An 18004-nucleotide genomic window follows, 5' to 3' on the forward strand; every position below is an offset into this window, starting at 1 on the left:
GGGGGGGCTGGGGGTTGAGTCTGTGTTCAGCTTAAGATATTGAACTCAGTTAACAGCAGGGTTTTTTTATCAGTAAAACAGATACGGATAGCCTGAAAAAACAAGAAAAATCATCCCAGAGATGTTGTCTTAAAATGAGAAAATAAGTTATTGTTATCCAGAATGTCATTCTTAACTGATTGAAATCTGTATAGTTACTCTTTTCTATAATAAAAAAGAAATAAAATATATGCAGAACAACAATACATGAAATACACTGTGTTGACGGTGACGTACTGAACCGTCACTGGGGCTGCTGGAGGAGCCTCCTTCCTACTGACTATGGACCTAGAACTATGGAGACCCCCCTCAGACCTCTTGGGGTTACATTGAACCATTCTCCTAGGTTTATGTGAGGAGTGACAATACTGTATGTTTCCCCTGACATGACATCTAAGTGACCACATGTTCATTATAGGCAGCAGGCTGTCTGGAGTGGCCATTGTTTGGGATGATAGACTCAAGCTCTTATCTGATTAAGGACATTCATTAGGTTCAAAGAGTGTCTGTGCTTAAGGAATTCCAATGCGGCACCCGGCTGTCTAGGGTAGGAACTGTTCAACACACTGCACTCTAATCTGATCCTGTGAGGTATAAACTCTGTGTGCTTCCTTCAATAAAGCAGATCTTGGTTTCCACTTCAACATTGGTGTTGTCTAATGATTGAGGGGTTAGCGTTCTGTCCTAAGATATTGGTTCTGTCCAATAATTAGGCAGTTTGGGCTGAGGACACTGGGATTCGGGTTCCAGCGGAGAGGAAGCTGTTTTCTGACGGAGGTACCCAGTCGGGGTACCAGGCGGTCCGTCACAGTGACGAGGTCACGCCTACACCTTCTATATAGACATGTGAAGTACGAGAGGAAAATCTCACCGCCGGTGGCTCCGCACATCCCGCTGAGTATATTCAGTAACGTTGTCTTTCCAGCTCCGCTGTGACCGAGTAACGCTGTGATCTGTCCCTCGTAGATGTCCAGATCCAGACCTGAGGGTACAACACACTTCAATGATCAATACATGATACAGGACACATGATCACACATGATATATGATCACACATGATATATGATTACACATGATATATGATCACACATGATATATGATCACACAGGGTATATGATCACACAGGATATATGATCACACAGGATATATGATCACACATGATATATGATCACACATGATATATGATCACACATGATATATGATCACACATGATATATGATCACACATGATATAGGATCACACATGATATAGGATCACACATGATATATGATTACACATGATATAGGATCACACATGATATAGGATCACACATGATATATGATCACACAGGACATATGATTACACAGGATATATGATCACACATGATATATGATCACACAGGATATATGATTACACAGGATATATGATCACACATGATATATGATCACACATGATATATGATTACACATGATATATGATCACACAGGATATATGATCACACATGATATATGATTACACATGATATATGATCACACATGATATATGATCACACAGGGTATATGATCACACATGATATATGATCACACAGGGTATATGATCACACAGGATATATGATCACACAGGATATATGATCACACATGATATATGATCACACATGATATATGATCACACATGATATATGATCACACATGATATAGGATCACACATGATATAGGATCACACATGATATATGATCACACAGGACATATGATTACACAGGATATATGATCACACATGATATATGATCACACAGGATATATGATTACACAGGATATATGATCACACAGGATATATGATCACACATGATATATGATCACACATGATATATGATCACACATGATATATGATTACACATGATATATGATCACACATGATATATGATCGCACAGGATATATGATCACACATGATATATGATCACACATGATATATGATTACACAGGATATATGATCACACATGATATGATTGTGGAATGTTACAATGTATCTCATTACATGAAAGGATGACTGAACTTGGTCCACACTCATCCTCTCACTCTTTCAGCTTTGGGCGGCCTCCTTCTTTATCCTTTTCTTTATGTTCATAATGACTGAGCTTATGTTATGTGTTGGCTGAGAATGTTTGTATGCCACTTGTCTTCCATATATAATTCTTAGCTTTAAATGGTGGGGAACATATACAGTGTATACAAGCTATTCATCTACATGGCGGATGTCATTGTGATGTGAAGAATGTTCTATACAGGACAGTGGAGCCTATCGAGTTGTAGCCATTCTATACCAAGTCATCCGTGTTACAGACAAGAAAAGTTCACATTTTAGAGAATTGTATCACCTTGTAGTGCCTCTGTATTCTTGTCCTTGCCGCTGTACTTTTTCTTTACATTAGTTATCCTGCATGAAGGGACGAGAGGATGTCACTTAGCAGATTTAGAGTAATTAACATGACACAGACCCCGGGCATGTTCTATGACCTGTTACTAAGATTCATACTTCAAAAGAATACATTTGCATTGCCAAATCAAAATTCTGGGGTAACAAAGTAGGTCTGCCTTCCCATGATGAAAATATTGCAGCTCTCAAAGGCTAAATCACAGGTTTCTAGTCATCAGCAGCATTGTGAGTGTTTCATGTCATCATAGACTGCAGAGAACCTGTCTCCTAGTTTTCCTATGGGATAAGGATCCACAAGGCACCACTGCAAAGTGCAAAGTCCGCCTTGTGCTGTATATGTAATGAGCAGTTATGGCTGCGGCCATGTGCATTACTCTGTGGAGAACCTGACTCCTAGGCTTCATATGTCACCTAGGATCCACAAGTCACCACTGCAAAGTGCAAAGTCCGCCTTGTGCTGTATATATAATGAGCAGTTATGGCTGCCACCATGTGCAATTTATAAATATAACAGCACTCGGAATATGAAAGACTCCCCCATCCTGGACCATTGTGAAATATAACATATATGGCCAGCATTCATGGGCTCTGACCTTGTGTCAAAGGTCAAATGCTGCTGCTTGCATTTCACATAAGCTTCTGAGACCATTCACAGTTCATTGGACCTGCAGTTGCACTGCATCTAAGTTGCTTTTGTCATTCCTATTGACTTGTGTGAGCAGAAAAACAGTTCTGACGCAAACAAAAGTTCTTCAACACACCCCCTTGATTTCACAGCTGCATCTTGGCTTTGAGTGCTCCTGAGTATCCTGTTTTTTTTATTTTAAAGTGCTTAGTATGTGTAGACGGAAGTGGAGGCTTCCCCATGAGAATGAATACCTGATGGCTTCCTTTCCCAGTAACTCAGCAGGAACTTTTTCTACATAGTCACCACAGGTTGGCCCCAAGTTCTCTCCTTCTCCTAGCGGGATGGGGGACATCTTCTTCTTCTTTGACCAGAATGAAGGTCTCAGAAAAAAGAGCGGCTCGTGTCTCACTCCGTGTTTGTCTGCAATCAAAAGAAAACAAGTTTGATGAAAGTTGGGAGGATAACATGGAGTTATTTCTGCAATAGGATATAGAAACTTTTAAACCAGTGTGTACAGTATATAATGATATCATAAGAGTGACATGATAGTGACCAAAACAAGGCTGAGACACAGTCGGTGTTCTTTCCACCTGTGTGCTTCATCCGAAGCCTCCTGGAAATGGAATCCCTGAATCTACTATCATGTTATGAGAAGAAGTCATCAGCAATGCGTCCTTACCAGGAATAATCTTGTCGAAATAGAGAGTGAGGAGGATATAAAGTATGGAGTCCAGAGCTAGGTAGATGGCACTGGATAACATATGGAAGGAGTCATCACCGATGTCCAAGAAGTAGGCCCCTTGAAGGTCATTTTCCATGTGAATGCTCTGACAACACAGAAAAGCCATAATTTATACACACATCTCACAATGACAATACGAGAGTCCATCCCGGCATCACAAGTGTATTTAAACTAAAGCGGTGCTCAGTCCATTCAATGCAGAACAACAGGTCCCCTTAACTGAAGCACATACCTTTCCTTCATTCCTCCACTGTTCTGAACAATGAGTACTTCCAGGTACGAATGAACATACTGTGATGGTAATATGGGTCTGGGCACCCCAATACTAATTAGAAAGCCCCTTGTCATCTTGCTGCAAATAAACCACTTATGGGTATGACCAGACATCCATATTTATGGGTTGAAGCTCTCAAAAAGAGAGTTCTTCACATTCCACAACCTGGCTGCTAATGGTCTTTATATGGGGGATATAATAAAACCCTAATTCCATGACTAACTAGCAGATAACCAATGAACTACCACTACACAGCTCAGCCAATGTCCTAAAGATGGCCTGCACTGTTAACAGCAACTGACCCTCAGCTCACTTCTAGCAATAACCTCAGGTTACAAATTTTACTCAATATTCATAACTTTGTACGTGGGGCAGATATATTATATATAAATATATATATATATACACTGAGTGGCCGGATTATTATACACTGAGTGGCCGGACTATTATATACACTGAGTGGCCGGATTATTATATACACTGAGTGGCCGGATTATTATGACCACCTGACGTTTGTAGGCACATTAGCTATAATTTGGCGCTGAAGTTGCTAGAGGGCCAGACCATTATAAATAGGGAAGCGGGTTGGTTACCACGACAGTAGAAGTGATTGGGAAGATTCGGGGAAACAACGCGATGTAACAGCCTTGGAACGCGGGATGATTGTTGGCGCTCGGAGCCATGGAGCGAGTATCAGCAAAACAGCAGAATTCGTTACATATTCAGGAGCAGCTCATTGTTAAAGTGTTTAAAGACCGGACTGTCAGCCGAAAATCTGGGTCTGAGCGCGCGAATTGTGGCCGTCAGCGACTAGTCAATGTTAGGGCAGAACGGGGGAGGGGCAAGACTGGTACAAGACAACAGAAGGGTGACAGTGCCGTGTCAGATTCCTCGCATCACCTTTCACCATCTCGTGGAGTCACCAGGCGGCCCAACCAAGTACTGATGGGGTGGTCATAATAATCTGGCCACTCAGTGTATATCAGACACTGTAGGTTTAGAGACCCTCATTAAACATTCCAAGCCAGACATACTTCACAGGTCCCTCAAATTTTTTAGCTACACAAAGCTAAACAAAACACAGAGTAATCTATGGTTTCTCAGGTGGTAATATGTGAAAATATAGAAATATGGTTATTGATATGAAATTGACAGTTTGGGAGGGGCAGAGGAGAAGGTCATAAAGCACTCAGCCCTCCTGCTTCAGCCTCCTTGATTCTTCCTGATAGGGTTAGGGGCCGGCCCATTGACACCCCCTAGAGGGCCCACATAAAGCTGCTGCACAAGGCAGCCAGAGACTCTTGTTGAACATCAAAAGAGGAGGCGCCTGTAACATCAAATAAGAATCTTTGCAAGCCTTACTATGAGAAAGAGCCCAATCCAGATCCACCTTCTGTTGAATTGGACTCTGCTAGAACTCACAAAACCCAGAACTTTGTTAAGTACTCTCATTTCTATTCCCTTTTCTATTTTACTGTTGTTATATTTGTCTCTCTTTTGTAACATCTTTTTCTGTATATTTTTCCTGCCCCGTTTCCTTTATTAAAAATTGATCTTTTAAAATCGTTAAGCTCATCTTGTTTCTCTAAATAAGAACTTAAAGTATCCTTGTCTCTGTGAAGAGTGCTACCGTATAGTAAAACCTGTCTCATTGCCGTCTGAAGGGACAGTGGACATTACAGGCATTGTTCAGTTGTTATTATTATTATATGACATCTCGGCAGGATCGGAATAGTGTATAGTGACGTGTTGGTGACGTACAATGGGTTCGGCCCACTCCGTCACACATACCATTTATTCCCTTTCCTGTCATGTGACTGCACTGGTGCTTGGTGATTGGCACAGCACTGGAGAGGGGGTGAAGCAGACAATAATTAGCCCTGTGTAAGCTCCCAATAATAAACTGTTACCTCTGTGATCCCGACGGCGAAAGAGAAGGGGTGAAAAATGCTCAGAAAAACTTCCAGAGGTTTGGGAAGGATTTTCATCAGCGGCAGGATGCCCAACGCGGACAGGAAGATAGTGATGAAAAATCCCAGAATGGCTGCCAGGCGGTGCTTCCTGAGGAGGGTGCTCAGCATGCAGTTAAAGCAGACCTGGAGGGGGTAAGACAAATCAGTAAGGTCAGATTCAGTTCTTACAATGGGGAATGAAGAAGAAAACAACCCCCATAAACCTCCTTTTCTATAACGTCCCCCATATTGAAACCCTTGTTATCATTTTAGATATAAATTTTAAAATGGTTTGCTACATGCACTCCAGCGATGGCTGCATGACATGACAGGTGACTTTCCTGATGGTGGCAACAGTGGACCATGCCTGTGTAATGTGTGCAGAAATGGCCAGTTGTGGTCTTCATTGGAAGCCCATGTGACAGGGTGACAACATAGGAGGACAACTGGGAGACAGGGACAGAGCGTTGTCAAACCCATAAAAGGAAATGCCTGAAGAAGGACCTCCATGGCAGGATCACCAAGGATTATTTTCATGAAAGCTGCAGATTGAAAATTCTAGAAGGTGACTGTTGAAGATGACATTGACATGTGAAAGCTTATATGAGGTAGGATAGGAATAGCGAGGCCAGATGACACATCGGCCAGACCTACCGTTGCTACGCCATAGAGGCAGAAGAGCAGAAAAATAATTCCAAATGAACTTTCCAGAAACACATAAGTGGTGGCGATCAGAGCCATGAGGGTGGCGATGATGAGGGCACTGACGGTGTACAGCAACCCCCAAGACAACCTGAAATACAAGATCATATCACCATATTAAAGATCGTCCAGGAGAACTCCAGCCATGGACACAAGTGAAACACCTACATGGGGACAACCAGAGAGGCAGGCATGCTTATGACCCCTCCCCCTTGCTGTGCTATACAGCTGACATTGTGTCTCTGCCCCGCCTCCTACATGAGTGACGCCCACCCTGAGCTTTATGTCTCCTGTAAAGGATTCCTACTATGGATATTTCCTTTGGGTTGAATGACGCCACTCACCAAAACGCCAGATCCTTCAGTCCCATCATCCTCATCAGCTCTCTGGTCTTCCTCCTCTCCCGGGTAATCTGCAGCGTCATGAGATATGACAGCGAGACGAAGCACATGCTCATGTAAAACGTTAAAGCGCCCATGTACAGAATTGTCTTCTCAATGAAATCCACCGATTTCATCTTCACCACCTCTGTGGTCGCCATTCCATCCCATAGTGACTGCTTGGTGTTCCGCTGAAAAATATTGTGTTTTCCTCAGATTATCTCTTTTTTTTTTAAAGTCAGAAATCTTATATTTTATTGTTTTTATTTTTTATCTCTCTATCAGGAAGGGGGTGTGAGGTCCTTCAAATATGAACTTTGTGCCTTTTATTTCTTTGAATGGCGAGTTTGTTTGGAGAGTGGAAAGGGAACGAAATCTCACCTTTTAGATGTCTGCGTCAGATGTGCCGGTGGCTTGGCAGCGTGGAGTGGAACCCACTGGCAGGAAGTGGCCTGAAGCGTCCGAAGGCAGAACTTGTCCAAAGGGGCAATCCAAAAAAGAACTCAAGGTCCAATCCGGGTCGAGGCGGGCAGCAAGGGTTCAGGGGCGAAAGTCAGTCCAAGGTCGGCAACAGGGAGCCCAGATGAGGGGTCAGGAAGCAACGGCAAGATACACAGATGGGGAGCTAGGTAATCGCACCATAGGGTGGAATAACTCAGCAACAAGCCAGGGCTCTGGCCAGGTTTTTATAGCCAGGGGATGAAAGACCACCCCCTGGTCACCGAGGCAACCAGGAGGCTTCCCTCCCCGGGAGTCAATGGCAGGCGAGAAAGGTGAAAGGTGTGTGCCATGAAGAGGTAACACCCCTTGCTTCCTGACAGTCTGTCAGCACGGTTCTCACCATTGGAGGAAATTCCCTCACAACGTTAACATGTTTGGATTCTTCCATCACTTTCTGTCCCGGTGACAATGGCCATCAGGGCACATAGAGAGGGTGACTCTCCGGAGACACAGCAATACCGGAGGGTGAATCCCAGGAGACACAGCCATACCTGAGGGTGAATCTCCAGGCATGCAGCAAATACACCTTATAAAGAGTAAAGCCAATTGTATGCAGTCCAGAAAGAAGTTGTGCTCGGTATTATGTCACCAAGTTTCAGGGACATCAGACGCTACCCTTCATCGGGGCTGGAAATGGTGATGAAAGTTTATTCTGAAATAATAGAACCGGAAAGGTACTGAAGGGTAAATTGGACAACAAAAATCCCAAACCAGTAACTGGGGCAAGCTCATGTTATCTTCAATCTACCCCTCCGGATCTTTCCGGCTCCATTGGTTGGACAGTTGTCTCTACTTCTTCTATATAATGAAGCTGAGATGGGACAGTAATGGCTTCTTGCTCACCTCAACAATGGCAGAGTCAATGCTGGCTTGTAGAGAGATGAACCCGGAGCTCCAGTACTTCATTGGTCTGCAATATTGTGAAGTTTCACAGTTACCTGGAAGAACACACAGGGAGAGCAAAGACAAAAACATGTCATGAATCAGAGACTCCGAACGTATTCAGATAAGCTGTGTGTTCAGGTAACCCGTACTAAAATCATTTAAGGGGATTCAGAGCATCCAATTATTGACATTGTTGAGTATTGGGAGTATAATACCTCTTCTATTACAGAGAACAGAGGGGAGGAGAAGACACGGGACACCGGAGAGGGGAGTATAATACCTCTTCTATTACAGAGAACAGAGGGGAGGAGGAGACACGGGACACCGGAGAGGGGGGTATAATAACTCTTCAATTACAAGGAAGAAAGGGGAGGAGGAGAGACAGGACACCGGAGAGGGGGGTATAATACCTCTTCTATTACAGGGGGGACACCGGAGAGGGGAGGATAATACCTCTTCTATTACAGGGGGGACACCGGAGAGGGGAGGATAATACCTCTTCTATTACAGGGGGGACACCGGAGAGGGGAGGATAATACCTCTTCTATTACAGGGGGGACACCGGAGAGGGGAGGATAATACCTCTTCTATTACAGGGGGGACACCGGAGAGGGGAGGATAATACCTCTTCTATTACAGGGGGGACACCGGAGAGGGGAGGATAATACCTCTTCTATTACAGGGGGGACACCGGAGAGGGGAGGATAATACCTCTTCTATTACAGGGGGGACACCGGAGAGGGGAGGATAATACCTCTTCTATTACAGGGGGGACACCGGAGAGGGGAGGATAATACCTCTTCTATTACAGGGGGGACACCGGAGAGGGGAGGATAATACCTCTTCTATTACAGGGGGGACACCGGAGAGGGGAGGATAATACCTCTTCTATTACAGGGGGGACACCGGAGAGGGGAGGATAATACCTCTTCTATTACAGGGGGGACACCGGAGAGGGGAGGATAATACCTCTTCTATTACAGGGGGGACACCGGAGAGGGGAGGATAATACCTCTTCTATTACAGGGGGGACACCGGAGAGGGGAGGATAATACCTCTTCTATTACAGGGGGGACACCGGAGAGGGGAGGATAATACCTCTTCTATTACAGGGGGGACACCGGAGAGGGGAGGATAATACCTCTTCTATTACAGGGGGGACACCGGAGAGGGGAGGATAATACCTCTTCTATTACAGGGGGGACACCGGAGAGGGGAGGATAATACCTCTTCTATTACAGGGGGGACACCGGAGAGGGGAGGATAATACCTCTTCTATTACAGGGGGGACACCGGAGAGGGGAGGATAATACCTCTTCTATTACAGGGGGGACACCGGAGAGGGGAGGATAATACCTCTTCTATTACAGGGGGGACACCGGAGAGGGGAGGATAATACCTCTTCTATTACAGGGGGGACACCGGAGAGGGGAGGATAATACCTCTTCTATTACAGGGGGGACACCGGAGAGGGGAGGATAATACCTCTTCTATTACAGGGGGGACACCGGAGAGGGGAGGATAATACCTCTTCTATTACAGGGGGGACACCGGAGAGGGGAGGATAATACCTCTTCTATTACAGGGGGGACACCGGAGAGGGGAGGATAATACCTCTTCTATTACAGGGGGGACACCGGAGAGGGGAGGATAATACCTCTTCTATTACAGGGGGGACACCGGAGAGGGGAGGATAATACCTCTTCTATTACAGGGGGGACACCGGAGAGGGGAGGATAATACCTCTTCTATTACAGGGGGGACACCGGAGAGGGGAGGATAATACCTCTTCTATTACAGGGGGGACACCGGAGAGGGGAGGATAATACCTCTTCTATTACAGGGGGGACACCGGAGAGGGGAGGATAATACCTCTTCTATTACAGGGGGGACACCGGAGAGGGGAGGATAATACCTCTTCTATTACAGGGGGGACACCGGAGAGGGGAGGATAATACCTCTTCTATTACAGGGGGGACACCGGAGAGGGGAGGATAATACCTCTTCTATTACAGGGGGGACACCGGAGAGGGGAGGATAATACCTCTTCTATTACAGGGGGGACACCGGAGAGGGGAGGATAATACCTCTTCTATTACAGGGGGGACACCGGAGAGGGGAGGATAATACCTCTTCTATTACAGGGGGGACACCGGAGAGGGGAGGATAATACCTCTTCTATTACAGGGGGGACACCGGAGAGGGGAGGATAATACCTCTTCTATTACAGGGGGGACACCGGAGAGGGGAGGATAATACCTCTTCTATTACAGGGGGGACACCGGAGAGGGGAGGATAATACCTCTTCTATTACAGGGGGGACACCGGAGAGGGGAGGATAATACCTCTTCTATTACAGGGGGGACACCGGAGAGGGGAGGATAATACCTCTTCTATTACAGGGGGGACACCGGAGAGGGGAGGATAATACCTCTTCTATTACAGGGGGGACACCGGAGAGGGGAGGATAATACCTCTTCTATTACAGGGGGGACACCGGAGAGGGGAGGATAATACCTCTTCTATTACAGGGGGGACACCGGAGAGGGGAGGATAATACCTCTTCTATTACAGGGGGGACACCGGAGAGGGGAGGATAATACCTCTTCTATTACAGGGGGGACACCGGAGAGGGGAGGATAATACCTCTTCTATTACAGGGGGGACACCGGAGAGGGGAGGATAATACCTCTTCTATTACAGGGGGGACACCGGAGAGGGGAGGATAATACCTCTTCTATTACAGGGGGGACACCGGAGAGGGGAGGATAATACCTCTTCTATTACAGGGGGGACACCGGAGAGGGGAGGATAATACCTCTTCTATTACAGGGGGGACACCGGAGAGGGGAGGATAATACCTCTTCTATTACAGGGGGGACACCGGAGAGGGGAGGATAATACCTCTTCTATTACAGGGGGGACACCGGAGAGGGGAGGATAATACCTCTTCTATTACAGGGGGGACACCGGAGAGGGGAGGATAATACCTCTTCTATTACAGGGGGGACACCGGAGAGGGGAGGATAATACCTCTTCTATTACAGGGGGGACACCGGAGAGGGGAGGATAATACCTCTTCTATTACAGGGGGGACACCGGAGAGGGGAGGATAATACCTCTTCTATTACAGGGGGGACACCGGAGAGGGGAGGATAATACCTCTTCTATTACAGGGGGGACACCGGAGAGGGGAGGATAATACCTCTTCTATTACAGGGGGGACACCGGAGAGGGGAGGATAATACCTCTTCTATTACAGGGGGGACACCGGAGAGGGGAGGATAATACCTCTTCTATTACAGGGGGGACACCGGAGAGGGGAGGATAATACCTCTTCTATTACAGGGGGGACACCGGAGAGGGGAGGATAATACCTCTTCTATTACAGGGGGGACACCGGAGAGGGGAGGATAATACCTCTTCTATTACAGGGGGGACACCGGAGAGGGGAGGATAATACCTCTTCTATTACAGGGGGGACACCGGAGAGGGGAGGATAATACCTCTTCTATTACAGGGGGGACACCGGAGAGGGGAGGATAATACCTCTTCTATTACAGGGGGGACACCGGAGAGGGGAGGATAATACCTCTTCTATTACAGGGGGGACACCGGAGAGGGGAGGATAATACCTCTTCTATTACAGGGGGGACACCGGAGAGGGGAGGATAATACCTCTTCTATTACAGGGGGGACACCGGAGAGGGGAGGATAATACCTCTTCTATTACAGGGGGGACACCGGAGAGGGGAGGATAATACCTCTTCTATTACAGGGGGGACACCGGAGAGGGGAGGATAATACCTCTTCTATTACAGGGGGGACACCGGAGAGGGGAGGATAATACCTCTTCTATTACAGGGGGGACACCGGAGAGGAGAGTATAATACCTCTTCTATTACAGGGAACAGAGGGGAGGAAGTAGACATGGGACACCAGAGGCGGGAGTATAATACCTCTTCTATTACAGGGGGGACACCGGAGAGGAGAGTATAATACCTCTTCTATTACAGAGAACAGAGGGGAGGAGGAGACACGGGACACCGGAGAGGGGAGTATAATACCTCTTGTATTACAGGGTCCTTTCATTTGGATTCCTTTTAGGAACTGACATGGCCATGGTACGAATAATTAGCAGTATTAAAGCTGCAGATGTTTTGGGAGTTTTCACACTGCTGAGAATTGGCGGTATGTTTGTTCTATAGACGATAGACGCATTCTTACCTCTGTCAGTTATGAGCTCATTGGGGCTCGGGATTCTGTACAGGTTATATCTGATAGAATATGTAAACTCGTTCTCAAAGTCCACACTGACAGTCTCATGTTGCTCTTCAGTTGCGTTGGGGAGGTCAGAAGGGTTTTGAAATTCATGCAGAGATATTCCTGGAAGGAAGAATGTTTTGTGATGTCATTCATTCAGTAGCGGGGTTCATTCTCTGGGCGCTCCAGCTGCATACACAGATGTAACACGTGAATAGGAACCCCTTTACCTGCCAGAAGATTACATAAAGCACTCAAGCACCCCCCCCCCAATTATATTCCTCATTCAATCAGTGACAGCGCAATGCTGTGTTTATACCTGAACCTACCTGGGATGATGATGGTTGTTCTGTTGACTCTCTGCATTATGTCTCGGATGGCCGGGGATTTAGGAACGTAGCCAACTGAAAAACTCTTGTTGCTGAATCCATTCAGGTCTCCCAGGACCTCAGAATGTACGTAAGTCCTCGGGTGCGGATAGTCATGTATAACCATCACTATGAACAGCAGGAAAACCAGTGCCAAGTGCTGGAGCCACTCCTGGAAAACCAAACTCGGTGTCACCGTCATCACCAATCAGAAGAAACACTTCAACATCACGGACATAACAAAGAGGCATCCCGACCTCTCCTCCATCACAGAACATCTCCTCAAGGGTGACATGTCTACCGTGCTCCCTGTTTCCTCTCCATGTTCAATGTTCATGTAAAAAGGTTACAATGTTTACTTTTCCAATGTTACCATGTCTATGTTTCAGTAATACAGAGTAACGCTAAGAACTGCTAGATAAAGGAAAAGGTAAGAAAGGGAGAGGAAGAGTGCAGGAAATAAGAGAACCACAACATAGAACTGAGTGATGAAGCTATTGAATCCAGAGATCCCAAATGTTCTCCGACTCCAATAACCTGCCATGTAAAACATTCGTCATTATACAGGAATCACAATCCATGAATGTTTGCTTTTAGCTCACGCTGAATTCATTGTTGGTGATTTCCAGGATGTAGCGGCCGATGATGTTGCCGCTATGAAGATGTCAGAGATCAGCGATGAAGAGTGATTTGGTATTCCTGTTATCGGGTCATTGAGGAGGGATAGACGTAGAATTTGGGGTCTATTAGGCCTTGTTCACACCAAGCGCATTCCAAGTGCAGAGCAGTTACAGACCGAAACAAAACTGCGTCCAATGTATTCCAATGGTATTTTTAGCTCCAGTTCACACCGCAGCGTTTCGTTCCAGAGCAGGTCCAGAGCAGAGCAGGTCCTATTTTACCTGCTCTGGATCTGCTCTGGAACGCATGCAAACGTCCTGGAACACACTGGAAGCCCATTTTAAACTTCAAACCAAAAACGGCCCGGAACGCATCAAAAACGCGGCAAAAACGTGGCAAAAACGCTTCACAACCCACTGCACTGCGTCCTGGAAACTCATGCAGATCTGGTCTGCCTTTGGTGTGAACAAGGTCTTAAGGTTGGTAACAAAGTAAACAAACAACTTATTTCTAACACTGAACACTGATGAGTAGTGAGGTTGTTTTAGGAATACATTACGCTATTACCAAGTGCATACCATCGGGTAAGAAAAATAAAAGATGGAGAAATAAGCCTGCATGGCTAAGTAAAACTGTAAGGCAACACACCAAAGACAAGAGCGTGGCATTTAAAAAATATCAGATGGGGGAGGGGATGGCATTGGCATTGCAGAGCTACAAGGAATGCAACAAGAGATGTAAACATGAAATGAGAAGCATATCGCCCCAGTCTGTGAGAAGAACCCCCAAACATTCTACCAATATATAAACAGTATAAAGGTAAGAAAAGAACAGGTCAGCCCAATAAAAGATGAGAACGGGAGGTCAATCACAAATGACAGGCAGAAGGCCGAGGTGTTAAATTCATTTTATTTCCTCGGTATACACTCAGGAAAAAGTCGGGTTTAATGGAGATAAGAATGTGAGTAGCTCAGTGCGTAATATACCGCAGGGGGTGACGGTAGCTGGAGTTCCACAAAGACTGGAAAAGCGTAATGCAAATAAAGCACTAGGACCAGATAACCTGCACCCAAGGGTACTTAAAGAGCTCAGCCAGGTTATAGCACACATACACCGAGTGGCCGGATTATTATATACACCGAGTGACCGGATTATTATATACACCGAGTGGCCAGATTATTATATACACCGAGTGGCCGGATTATTATATACACCGAGTGGCCGGATTATTATATACACCGAGTGGCCAGATTATTATATACACCGAGTGGCCGGATTATTATGACCACCTGACGTTTGTAGGCAAATTAGCTATAATTTGGCGCTGAAGTTGCTAGAGGGCCAGACCATTATAAATAGGGAAGCGGGTTGGTTACCACGACAGTAGAAGTGATTGGGAAGATTCGGGGAAACAACGCGATGTAACAGCCTTGGAACGCGGGATGATTGTTGGCGCTCGGAGCCATGGAGCGAGTATCAGCAAAACAGCAGAATTCGTTACATGTTCAGGAGCGGCTCATTGTTAAAGTGTTTACAGACCGGACTGTCAGCCGAAAATCTGGGTCTGAAGGTGCGAATTGTGGCCGTCAGGGACTAGTCAATGTTAGGGCAGAACGGGGGAGGGGCAAGACTGGGACAAGACAACAGAAGGGCGACGGTGCCGTGTCAGATTCCTCGCATCACCTTTCACCATCTCGTGGAGTCACCAGGCGGCCCAACCAAGTACCGATGGGCGGGTCAATGGACCTGTGTTTTTATTCAACCTCAAATACTATGTAACTATGTAACTATAGCAAGACCGTTATTCTTCATTATGGACTCCATAATGACTGGTAAGGTACCAAGTAACTGGCGGAAAGCTACGGTAGTACTTATTTTCAAAAAAGGTTCAAGATGCGAACCTGGGAACTACAGACCAGTCAGTCTAACATCCACAGTATGCAAACTGCTAGAGGGGATGATAAAGGACTACTTAGTGGATTTTGTTGTAACAAAAGGTATAATAAATGATAATCGGCACGGATTGATGAAGGGACCGTTCTTGTCAGACCAACGTACTGACATTCTACGAAGAGGTGAGTAGAGATCTGGATAGAGGAAGGCCAGTGGATGTGGTGTACCTAGATTTTACCAAAGCATTTGACACAGATAGAGATAGATAGAGAGATAGAGAACTGGCTACAGGGATGTGCCCAGAGAGTATTGATAAATGGCTCTCTCTCAGATTGGTCTAAGGTGGAGAGTGGCGTGACCCAGGGTTCTGTGCTGTCCCCTATACTGTGTAACCTGTTTATTAATGATATCGGGGAGGGCGTGAATAGTCATGTTTCCGTGTTTGCTGATGATACTAAAATTGTGAGGTAAATAGACACGGACTTAGACATTATAACATTACAGGAGGACCTGGATAACATAGGGGGGAGGGGCAACTATATGGCAGATGAGGTTCAATGTTGAAAAATGTGGGGGTTAAAAATAGGCAAGAGGAATACAAATGAATGGGAACTCCACTAGGGAAGTCACAAATGGAAATATTTGGGGGCCATTGTAGACCACAGATTGAATAACAGCTCGCAATGCCGGGCTGCGGCACACAATGCCAGGCTGCGGCACACACAGCGAGCAGAGTACCGTCTTGTATTATAAAGGGAATGTGCTGTGGAGACAAAGTGATAATTTTGCCACTTTATAGATCGCTGGTTCGGCCTCATATGGAGTAGGAGGTCCAGTTTTGGTCACCAATCCACAGAAAGGATGTCCTTGAGCTGGAAAGAGTCCAGAGAAGGGCAGCCAAAGTAATTAAGGGTCTGGAGGACCAAAGCTATGAGACGAGGCTTCTAAATGTAAACATGTTCACGCTGGAGGTGCGGAGATTAAGGGGGTGACATGATTCTGATGTACAAGTCGTTCAATGGTGACGGCAACATCTGCAATAAACATTTTACAGTAAACTCCATAACAAGGATGAGAGGCCACCACCTAAAACTGGTGGAGAAAAGATTTAATCACAAGGGGTGTAGGGGGTTCTTCTCAGTAAGGGCGGTTAGGGTCTGGAACAAGCAGTGGTATCAGCTGAGAGCGTTGAATCATTCAAGAAGCATTTTGGATACCTTCCTCAGAGACCGTAACATACAGGGGGACAGGTACACTAAAAAACAAGGTCACACAGGGACTCGTGTACACACACACAGACACACAAAGGTTGAACCCGATGGACGTGTGTCTTTATTCAACCTCAAATACTATGTAATATTCTGCTCCAGAAGCACTGTCTGTCAGGGCCCCTCTCCCTCGTGCCCCTTGCAATGTGGTTGGAGTTTCCTTTTAATTCTTTTAAAGAGACCCTGTCAGTAAAATGTAATAATCCAATAACAGAGCTCCCTGTAAATTTAGGGAAGGAGATGTCAGTAGCAGCAGATTCTATTCTTGTCCCTGCACCCGGCCGGGGCCCCTCTTCCTTTTTCCCCCGGTCACTGTGTTCTTACCAGCACCGTATGTCCGGGGCGCCTCCATTGTACCAGAAGATTCTTCTGCAGCAGGGCAAAGGTCTGCTGGACGAGGCTGGCCTCCCTCCATGTCCTCCCGGTCATCTGCAAAACAGGACGCTCACAATGCTTACTTTGCAGACCCTCAATGTTGTTGTTGTTGTTGGGGTTTTATGTGAGATCTTCTGTTGGATAGTCTGACCGGCTCTCATATGCAAGAACTTGTGTGCATTGCGCAAATCTGCAGAGCCACCAGGGCTTTCCCTTCCCCAAAATGGGAGTGTCCCCCCCAGATGTTCCCCTTCTCTCCTTTCCTGTGCTAATTGTAACAAGCTGGACACAAGCACATGATACAATGTATCTCATGTCATAGAAAGCTTCCCCAGCACCAACCCACGTGATATTATTGTTCTAGAAGACTCAGCCTGCAGAGGTGGCAGCATTTAAAGTGACAGGTCCTCTTGGACAGCAGATACTCACTTACCCTGCGAGTCGGTGGAGCTCAGACACACACGGCCGCCTCAATCTGCTCCTCACCCAGCACAGCGACGCTCTGAGCAGGTCACATGACTGGAGCGCAGATGTGTTTGTGATGTTGGCGCAGCTCCCAGAATCCTCGCTGGGGTCACTGTTCTTATTCGGAGCCTCAATGAGTGTCCGTCCAGTGTGAGAGACAATTCTCATATTGTGCTGACGTCCAGCATCATCGCATCCACATTCTTTGTCTGATGGTTGGATGGAAGAAGTTCACTAG

At 46.2% G+C, this 18004-nt stretch overlaps 1 protein-coding gene across 1 annotated transcript in view; it reads right to left on the reverse strand.

Moving 5' to 3' along the window:
* The window catches only part of LOC108797445 (ATP-binding cassette sub-family A member 10-like), a 47318-nt gene extending 29539 nt beyond the window's left edge, over positions 1 to 17779 (reverse strand). The window contains exons 1-12 of the mRNA XM_018569038.1: positions 17735 to 17779; positions 17251 to 17355; positions 13106 to 13316; positions 12741 to 12899; positions 8472 to 8566; positions 7092 to 7318; positions 6700 to 6838; positions 6004 to 6189; positions 3757 to 3904; positions 3329 to 3497; positions 2391 to 2449; positions 911 to 1021 (exon numbers count right to left, since the gene is read on the reverse strand). Of these exons, the coding sequence (XP_018424540.1) occupies positions 911 to 1021; positions 2391 to 2449; positions 3329 to 3497; positions 3757 to 3904; positions 6004 to 6189; positions 6700 to 6838; positions 7092 to 7318; positions 8472 to 8566; positions 12741 to 12899; positions 13106 to 13316; positions 17251 to 17355 (1609 nt within the window). The 5' untranslated portion in view covers positions 17735 to 17779. The remainder of the gene's footprint in view (positions 1 to 910; positions 1022 to 2390; positions 2450 to 3328; positions 3498 to 3756; positions 3905 to 6003; positions 6190 to 6699; positions 6839 to 7091; positions 7319 to 8471; positions 8567 to 12740; positions 12900 to 13105; positions 13317 to 17250; positions 17356 to 17734) is intronic.
* Between the last annotated feature and the right edge of the window lie 225 nt (positions 17780 to 18004).

This window comes from Nanorana parkeri, unplaced genomic scaffold, assembly GCF_000935625.1.
Source record: "Nanorana parkeri isolate BGI_ZX_2015 unplaced genomic scaffold, ASM93562v1 scaffold1279, whole genome shotgun sequence".
Lineage (NCBI taxonomy): Eukaryota > Metazoa > Chordata > Amphibia > Anura > Dicroglossidae > Nanorana > Nanorana parkeri.